Source organism: Bidens hawaiensis, unplaced genomic scaffold (genome assembly GCF_021521415.1).
Source record: "Bidens hawaiensis isolate Kalapana, Puna unplaced genomic scaffold, B.hawaiensis_p1.1 tig00027138_1, whole genome shotgun sequence".
Classification (NCBI taxonomy): domain Eukaryota; kingdom Viridiplantae; phylum Streptophyta; class Magnoliopsida; order Asterales; family Asteraceae; genus Bidens; species Bidens hawaiensis.
In genome coordinates, this window is record NW_027494387.1 from 43,574 (window position 1) to 53,811 (window position 10,238).

The 10,238-nt window shown below is 33.8% G+C and overlaps 1 protein-coding gene across 1 annotated transcript; it reads right to left on the reverse strand.

Annotated features, from left to right (window-relative positions):
* Nucleotides 1-654: 654 nt before the first annotated feature.
* On the reverse strand, nucleotides 655-3,558 carry LOC143574902 (uncharacterized). Its single transcript, XM_077059406.1, has 3 exons — nucleotides 1,737-3,558; nucleotides 1,040-1,246; nucleotides 655-966 (listed from the first exon to the last, which is right to left on the reverse strand). Exons 1-3 carry the CDS (start codon nucleotides 3,327-3,329, stop codon nucleotides 655-657), a joined length of 2,112 nt encoding a protein of 703 aa, XP_076915521.1. The 5' UTR covers nucleotides 3,330-3,558.
* Between the last annotated feature and the right edge of the window lie 6,680 nt (nucleotides 3,559-10,238).

A 10,238-nucleotide genomic window follows, 5' to 3' on the forward strand; every position in this document is an offset into this window, starting at 1 on the left:
TTGAAGAAACGACACCAAAAAGATCCGACCCTGTTTGATGATATTTAACACTTCTCGTTTTTATGGTATAGTAGTCGGTACCGTAAATGTAAATGTAGAATTTTGTGAATGGAGTGGATTAAAAACCAACTTTTATACACATGTAAAACTGTTCTTTGCTTCTAGCTTCTTGCTAGAAGATTTTGTTTATTAATTATTAACACCGCTATTCCATAGGAAATAAAAATAAAATAAAAACTCAAGCAAATGTTTTAGGCCCAGACTTAACTAAGGCCTCCAAATCGAATGGGCGGAGTAAACCCAATATTATCTCTTGGTCAAGCGGTAAGCATGTGTTTGCGGGTTACAAGTTTGGGAATAGTTATAATCACGTTTTCTTTTATTTTTATTCACAAGTGTCATGAATGTAAGGGCCCCAAAATCTCATTTCGATTTAGGCCTCCAACTTTCGTTAACATATGTTATAAGTGCGTATCTCGGGTAATCAGTAGAAGTCTCTTTTGTGAAGGAGACATAACATTCAAACATAAATCAAGTTACATGCAAATTATCAATTGCATTAAGCACTAAAATAAGCAGAATCATATTTGTTCACAAACTATCACCATGCATATACCACCTTACAAAACAAATCAAAATCCACACAAAATACCATCAAACCAGGAATCCTTTACTAGTAACCGGGCTCGAGAGAAGATCAAATGGTTTCCCAATGGCATCTTTCAGGATAGTAATCTGACCTTCTTTCAGCAACACATCTTCATCAAGTGCCTCTACTTTCTTCTTCAACATTTCAATTTCCGAACTCAACAGCATAGTATTCTCACTGTACTGCTTCACTTCGTCCCACATCATGTCACGCTCTTCCGACACTTTCGGTAAGATCCCATTAACGACCGATAGTTCTTTTTTGCATTCTTGTAAACTGTTTTGTAGATGATATATGCTTTCATCTTTCTTGACCACCTATCAAATCACATTAAACCACATATTAAGATGTGTTACTCTTGAGAAGTTATTATGGTCATATAATCATTACCTGGATTTCAAGATCTTTCATCTTGTGAGTAATGCAAGAAAGATTATCCATGGCATTTTGCACTTCACATCTCAGAATGTCATTTCCTCTAACAGCCGTTGCCAGCTCAGCCTCGAGTCGCTCTACATCCATCTCTTTTGAGTACAGTTTCTCTCTTAGCAAACTTGTCATTAAAGCTTCCGCTTTTAAATCAGATTTCACAAGATCCTACAAATCAAGCAAAAGATTCAAAACTCGATTGAAAGCGTTAAATCTTTTTTTAAGGAGTAGTTTCATATATACCCTTACAAACTTGAATATTTTCATATATACCCAACCAAAACTAAAAATATCATATATACCCAACTTTAATGACACTTTACTTAACGACCATTTTACCCCTCCCTTTACATTATATTTGTTTAAACGCTATTTTTCATTTTGATTGTGATTGATGTCGACTATAAGCAAGAAAACCGAACCATAGAGATGGGCATATATGTAATGTAAAGGTTTTTGAAAAATAAGGGTAAAATGGTCATATATTAAATTGTTTTTAATTTCATCTTTTAACTATTTGTAAGGGCATATATGAAATTTCATTTTTTAACTATTTGTAGGGGCATATATGAAATTGTACCTCCTTTTAATACTAAATAAGTTTGACTCCTTTTAATACTAAATAAGTTTGGCCACAAGAACATAAAGTCAACTCTACCTCTGAACACTGTTCATCTGAAGTTCCAATGCATGACTTCTCGCGCTGCACATCCGATGCAGTTTGCAAACTTCTACTTAAACTTTTAGAACCCCTTTTAAATCCTTGAAGTTTCATATCACATTCCATGATAAATTGACTATCTAAGCCATTTTGTAAAGCTCTTTCTTTAATGTTTTCAATCAACTTTTGGCATAAGTGCATGCTATCATTAATCAAGCTCGTTCCTTGATTTTGCAAGCAATGAATACTATTCAACAATTCTTGATCAAGTTTGAAACTTGAAAAGCCACCGTCTTTTGTATTTCCTTTTAAACGGTTTAGAAGGTTTATATTCTCGTGCCTAAGATTTTCAACCTCGAGCCTGTATGATTCTACCTCCTTCCTTAAAGCTTGTTCAACTCCAGTTATCCTCAAAAGCTCAGTTTGCATCTTTGACTGTTGGTTTTGGTTAAAGTTTCTCATTTCTTTACTAAACCCTTCGCGCAAACCTTCGATAGTTCTATCTTGTTCGTTTGTAGTTCGAAGGAGACGCGCGACGGCTTTATGCAGTTCCTTGCATTCTTTATCTTTAGATTCAAAGTTCGTTTTACACAAATCTCTATCTTCTTCGGCTGCTATGCATTTATCTTTCAATTCTGAAAGATTTTGATTAAGTTTCTGATTCTCTTTGACCAGTTCATCCATCTTCATGGTCAAGTCTTTGACTTGTTTGCCCGAATGTTTAACTCTGCTTTGGTTATCCAACTCTTTTTCTCCAAGCACCGAGACTTCCCTTTGAAGAGACACGTTTTGTTCTGCAAGCTCACGAACTTGTTCGCGAAGCCTATGTTCTTCTGTTTTACATTTCTCGAGCTTCATTGACCACTCGGTTGATCTTCTATCTAACTCTTTCTCCAAAGTCAACTGCAATTCGTTTCGCTCCTTTTCTAGTTTACGTGTACGGGAATCCAATTCAGCCTTTAGTAATGTAATCTCATCAACATCTTCTGATTCTTCATAATCCAAAACCCTATTACAATCATCATCAAACCTGTAGTTCATTTCTTCAACGGGTCCATCTCGAGGTAAACAGTTTTGGGTCCCACCATAGATATCTTCAAGTGTGATCGGAATATCATGGTCAAACTCCTTCGAGTCAACCCTAGGTAAAACACGGGACTGAGAAAGTCTTTCAACCACCTGTTTTGCTAGTTTTCTTGGAGATTCGTGTGCCGCTGCATTCTCGACCCAGTCTTGTGTAAACATATAGAGTTTAGACTCTCGATTCGGGTCTCTAAAAGAATGTGACCTTGGTCTCTGAGTCGGACCACAACCAGTAGGTGATGCAGGTGCTGCATATTGCACACGTGGAGGTTTTTGCACACCACGTGGGCTGGTATTGATCGGTCTAGAAGTCAACTCTTGGTGTTGTTCACCATCAATGTATCGGTCTAAAACCTTATTTGAGAAATAAGATGAGCTTTCGGATGAAAGATTATCGACTCCAGCAAAAGTTAGTTTTTCTGTTTTCGGTGCAGCATCCACTGTAGCATATTGAAACCATTTTGACCTTGAAGGCCTTTCAGGTGTCATAGCTCGCCTGAACAACATACAACAGAATAAACGGTCAAAACCTATAAGTGGAATGGTGATTATGGCTTTACTAAACAAATATTACTTAAAATTAAGGGTCTCAATCGTGTCGAGTTGACAGATTGACAGGTTGCGGATTGAATTGTTCAACCTGAACACGACCCATATTTTTATCTGTGTCAAAAACATCAACCCTAACCCTCACACACTTAAAATCGTGTAACCTGAACATTACCTGAATAATCTATTAATAGTTAATACAAACGTGTCATACAGGTAGGCAGATAATAATCAAGGTGTAAACTTGTTGGTGGTTACAGGTCAAAACAGGTTAGTTGGTCGACATGTTTAATTATACAGGTTGATCAGTCAGGCTGTTTAACTAAACCTGTCAAATAGCTCAACCCAAACACGGCCCACTTTTTAAACAAGATAAATATGCCAACCCAAGACCTTTTTCATGTCGTGTTCGGGTCGTGTAAGAAATTACCACCCCTACTTGGAATGTCCCATATAAGGTAAATATCAAATTTAATAAACACACACACACAACAAAATGGTAAGCTGTTAATTCCCAAATCTACAAAGGTTTCAAAATCAAATTTGAATCAGAGAGCAATAGAGCATAATTAATGAAAGATAAAGAATAGTTTACCGTGAAGAACGAGAAGCGGTCTGCTTTTGACTAATATTACTACTGCTACTACAAGGAGAGTCAGTTTGGGTTCTTGGCAGCCTGCCATCAAGAAAAGCACCAGAAGAATATGATCGGCTACGTCTAAGAAACGGGCCGGTTTGATCCTGCTGATTATGGTCTTCGTATGTTGACTTTTTGGATCGGGATTTACGGGCCCTAGTAAGGAGTCCATCCCCTGATGAATTATCTGATTGCGGTTGTTTATCTTTCGATTGAGACGATGCTTGATTGTTTGTTGCATTGTTAGATGTAGATGACTTGAAAAAGAAGAGTTTCTTCATATTTGTAGACTCTCAAATCATAAATCTAATAACAGAAATACCTGAAATTGCAAAAAAAAAAAAAAAAAAAGAAATGATCAGCAGGATAGTTAAAGACTTAAAGTCCACTGATATATGTATGAAAATTGACTTTAATCTCAACATTTAAAAAAAAAAAAAAAAAAAACCTTGAAGATTTTTAAATAAACTGTTTACTCTGAAACACTAATTCTCTCTAAAATCAAACAAACAAAGAATTAGGGCAAAAATAAATACAATAAACAAAGATTAGAAGATAGTTAAATTACACTGATAAATGTATGAAATTGGACTGTTTTACAACAATTTAATAAAATAGGAAGATAAATATAAAAAACTTGAAGGATCTATGATTAACATAGAAACAGGCTTTAAACCCTAAATCCCCAAAATAAACTGTATTCTCTAAAACCCTAATTCTCTCAAAATTCAACAATTAAATTAATATAAAGAAAAATTAAGGGAAAATGAAAACAATGATAACAAAATAAACAAGATTGGAAGATAAGAACTTACGAAATCTAGTACCCTGTATAATAATAATAATAATAATAATAATAATAATAATAATAATAATAATAATAATGTTGGAAGCAGTGATTAATGGTTGTACTTTATACCAGAAAGAAAGAAAGACGAATGAAGAATTCAAAAGAGTTTAATCATTAATGTGCAATAAACGATCACCATTAAAGTGATTAATTTGTTTACATAAATAAAGCAGAATTCAAAATTTTAAAATAATGATAATAAACGAGAAATGACAATAGTTTAACTTAACATAACTTTCCTTTTCGAAGTTCAAAAGGTTGATTAAACTGAAATTTTACAATCAATCAAACAATTAATCATATCATATACAACTAATAATAATAATAACTGAATGAAATATACGAGATTAATTAAATAAATAAACATACAAAATGCAGTGAGAGAGAAAAAGGAATAGGAATGGGTGAATTGGTGTGGTTTATTATCTTTTTGGAGTGAAACAAAGAGAAACAGAAAGATGAATTGGTTAATTGTTTTTTATTTAATTGGAAATTTTAAAAGTTGAGATTCGGCGGGGACGGCGACCGTGCTTTTCGGGGTGACAGTGCACGGGTGTAGGACTTATAGGTGCAACCTTTTCTCCTCCGAAACTAAATGACAAGAACAAGAATCGAATCTGGGTTTTATGGAACATCAAGTTTTTTCTTTACCATTTCACCATAAGCTTATTGATTTGGAAACTATGATTAAAGGAAAATTATTAACTGAAATTACCGATAAAACCGAACCCGAATACGTCATCAAAACTAATAATCGATGGTTTAGCTTTTGTTTTCTTAACGAAAATTATAGTTAGATATCAGTTAGAGCATTCTGATTGAAGATATCTTGGCTTTCTACATAAAAAAATGAGAAAACAAGTTAACATTACTACATTGGAGTTTATATAATAGAGCATTCATATTCAATCCATTATCTTTAAATCCAAAATCAACTAAAAATTATTATATTTTCTTTCTATTATTCAGTTAAATAATATATTTTTATACATTTATCAATATCTTTTATCTCTCAATTACTCACCCACTTTCAGTAGATAGTAAAAAATTTATAAGATTCTACCGTAACTTTTTAATATACAGAAAAATCACTGCATTTTCTCTTTACTCCACTCATAACACCCTAACCACTCTTTAAATTATAAAAACATTTATCATAAAATTTGATGGATTGAATGAGAATGCTCCAAAGCGCACGTTTTTAGAAAGTAAACAAAATTTAAAAAAGAAAAAAAAAGTGTGTATAATAATATTAGTAAAAAGTTGCTTGTAAATTTTTTTTAGAGAAAATAAATTCCAATACTATAGTTAGATATTAAAATAAACACTTTGGGTGTTTAGTTTCAACTCTCAAGTAACATGGGTGGGTCTACACCATCTTCTTTAGAAACCCGACCCACCCTCACCCAATTATTGAGTTTTCTGGTTTTCCATTCGATTTTGGGTTAGGTTTTTTTCACTCATTACTATCTTTTACGGTAGCATTTGTGTTCCATAAACACACACACACCAAACACATGATATATAGTACCATCATGGCATCATGTTAGTCTTTAATCATACATCATGATGCACTATTGCATGATTTTATCATCCATATGGGGTCCATGAATGTGCTATATTCTACCTTTCCACCGTACCTTACACATGAAGCTCTTATTAAATGCGTGTAATCCTCCCCTAATCATGGCTTAAAGGTCTCTACTTTTCACAGTTACAAATTTAGTGATTCAACTATAAACTTAAGACAAATGGTCCCTTTACTTTGACGTCACCGTATTTAAACATGGATTCTTCAAGGGATGGAAATTTATCACACGACACGAGAATAATATGATTTTGGGTTGGCATATGTACCTCGTTTAAAAATGTCATTTTCAGAATGATATGCATGTTTGATCCATTTAGTTCAACAACTCGACCTAACACTTGTTTAGTTATTCATGTCAATCACTAAATCATTTAACTCGTTTTTTTACAACTCTAACAACCCAATTAACACGTTTAAAGATTTATTATTAGCTGCCAAACCGTTTGATATGTTTTAGATCAACGGTTAAACGGGTCATGTGATGTGTGTATTAGAGTTGACGTTTTTTTATATGAGTAAATCACTATTTATCTTTGTATTGAACAAAGCTAAGCCAACACGATTGAAGCTTCATATGTAGCCATTTGGCATGTATGCGGGTCATTTTCAAAAGTGAATATAAATCTTCATCCAAAACATTTTTAAAATTGTTATAAATGTATGACGAAAATGATGTTTTTATGCTGATTACATTCTAATAAGACATTAGCAAACTTGTTTAGGATCTCGTTTTGTTTACATCAAATGATCTTGAAAGGATCTAGGCCCTATGACAAATGTCAGGTTTGTCTAAACCTTGTAATGTGACAATTAATATCATGTGAATTTGTCAAACATAGAATATGAAATTTTAATGTTAGTTTAACTAAATCCGGCACCTTCATTTTAGGGCAAATTTTCAAAAACTTTACCTTCAATGGGACACCTATAAAGTTACAAAGTCAATGACAAATATCATATTCTAAGGATGTATCAACTGTCAAGAGACCCACCACCTACAATTTCAAAAAAGGAAGTATATCTTGTAAATTTATATACAGTTTTAATTTTAATTAAAGTTATGTCTGTTACTTTATATCTTTGTTATTTTTACTTGTAAGTTACAGAATAAAAAAATAACTTTAAAAAGTACATAAAGAACAGTTCTAATATGACATTTCTCATCCTATGCAGATAATAAGAGAAAAAGAAAACATTAACCACATAAATAATAAAGATTTTTAAACATATTCTGGATTGTAATTAGTTCGATAACAAATCCCCAACTTAGTTTAATTCCTCTTGCGGTGACTAAGCACAAATAAATGACAATTGCCTACATAATCTCGTGTATTTTAGTTTAATCCAACAAACTACATTTTTTTTAACATCTTTTAAATTCAACTAGAGCTTAAGCTAATTCATGTCGGCTTTGATAACGCATAAAAGAGACATATTTTTGTCATTGATCATTAGCGTATTCTTTTTAGTTTAAGTGTCTCATTTCGGTTAATTATATATGAAAACTTGTGAAACATTAGCACAACATAAAGCAATATATATCATAGTAATATTAATGCATTTCTTAAACAATTAATATGAAACAAATTGTCTAAAAAGACCGTAAAGTTTTATGATTTTTGTCATCAACGAACCCGGTGGTTAAGAGGACGAGATCTCTAGTATTTGCGGTGAAGTTTAAGGGAAACCATTAATTCAATTATAATAAGGGTGTGTTTGCCGTTTGGGATTGCTTATTAAAGTGAAAAAATGACTTTTTGTTAAAAGACCTTATTAACTTATGATTTTTTTAAAAAAAGTTTTTAAAAACATGTTTGGATTAGCTTATGTGTTGGGGAAAACCAAAATGACTAAAAAGGGCACCATTTTTAAAAGGAGTGTAATGAGTTTTGAGTGTTGGAAGGGTGCAATAGCTAAATCAAATCATTAAGTTAATAAGTTACAAAATCCTAACTTTTCAAAACCCCTTTATTTTGCCTTCTCATTAAGTTAAAATTCATAAGGGCTTATGGTTTGCCAAACACCTTATTCACCTTATTAACTTTTCAAAAAGTTTATAAGTTATAAGTTGATGAAAATAAGAAATCCCGAACACCCCCTAAATGTGATTGTATGGAATTCACTATAAATTTTTTTAATGTGAAACAATTCAACATCCCCCCCAGTGGCGAAGCTTGGACTAAGATACCAGGGGGCGGACTCAAAATGTATTAAAAAAATTCAAAAACGAGGGGGGCCGGGCTCAAATTTTAGAACGAAAATGGCTAAATTTACACTACGTATAAAAAATTTATGCTGAAAACGGGTAAATTTACACTACCGCGCAAAAAACAGAGGGAGCCGAGCTCAAATTTTTGAACGAAAAAGCTAAATTTACACTACGTATAAAAAATTTCAGGCGAAAACGGGTAAATTTACACTACCGCGCAAAAAAACAGGGGGGCCGGGGCCACCCTGGGCCCTAAGTATACTTCGCCATTGCCCCCCCCCCCCCCCCACACTTCTTGCAACGTTGGTGCACGACATCTTTGAGATTCATAATAATGTTCCTGACATTGGAAATAAGAGGAGATTGGTGCATTCGATTATTATGGTGGCTTGTCAGTGTATTTGGAGGGCTCGGAACATGTTGAATATCGATAAGATACTTGGAGATATTGAAGTGTTAAGCTATTTGTGGATTAAAAATAAGTCGAGGCATTTGGATTTAGATCAAAATAGTTGGGAGGATGTCAGCTTATTAATGTGTGTCTTGCCAGCCCCTGCTTAGCGCTCTGAAGGTCATGCAAAAATATTTGTTTTAAAAGTTCCAAATTACTAAGCAGTGGAGGCCAAAATGAATATGAAGTTATGAATTGTGCTTTACTACACAAAAATTATAGTCCATCTTGCCCTCTGTGGTAACTAACGTTTCTTTGTAGTTTGTACACGTCCTTCGACTCCCGATATAACCTTAAACAACCATTTGTAACTCAGTCACTGGCTTGTGGACCATCCATTATCCACTGTCTAGACACTAGAGGCCCATTTTGTTGATAAGCCCAATATTCCATTTTCAGTCTGCTTCGGCCATGTTAATGCTTAAGCATTTGGTGATGATAGATTATGAGAGTATAGGTGGGCAAATAAACCGGTTAACCGAACTGATCTGAAAATTGAACCGAACCGAACCGAACCGATTATGTAGAAACCAATTTGAATCTGATTGAAACCGTAGGTTCGGAACCCGTTTGTATTTTTCTCCACCAAAACCGGTTTCAAGCCGGTTGACCAAACCGAAACCGGCAAAACCTGAACCGAACCGATCAAAATCTGAACTGAAATCGATCGTAACCTGCTCAAGAACCGGTTCAACCCGAACCAAAACCGATTATAACTTTTATTGATTAAATCGAACCGGTTTCAATTAAACTGATTTTGAGTTTTAAACCAATTTGTGCACCTCAAACTCTAATAGAGTAAATATTAAGAAAAGAAAGACATAATCAAGTGAAAATAAAAGGTAAAAAAGAAAAAAACATTATTTAAGGGGAAAAAAACGAACGGTGGAGATGCACACCCGTAACAAACATCTTCCAGATCTCTCAGATCAGATCTCAAACAAACAATCCAATCCAATCCACCCCCAAATTCAAATCTTCTTCATCGTCCGCCGTCCGATCCAACTCTCTCTTTACTTACCCGCCAATTCAAATCCACTCCCTCCAATTTCATTCTCAAAGGTAACCCCCAAAACCCGAGTTCCCTAACCGTATTTATACTCTCTAATTTTATTACTTTAATTAATGT

Excerpts from the sequence above, each read along its gene's own strand:
- LOC143574902 (XM_077059406.1), bottom strand. The coding sequence starts at position 3,329 with ATGTTGTTCAGGCGAGCTATGACACCTGAAAGGCCTTCAAGGTCAAAA. Across the intron at positions 1,247-1,736 it reads CAGATGAACAGTGTTCAGAG|GATCTTGTGAAATCTGATTT; the intron begins GTAGAGTTGACT and ends CTTGATTTGTAG. Across the intron at positions 967-1,039 it reads TGAAAGATCTTGAAATCCAG|GTGGTCAAGAAAGATGAAAG; the intron begins GTAATGATTATA and ends GTGATTTGATAG.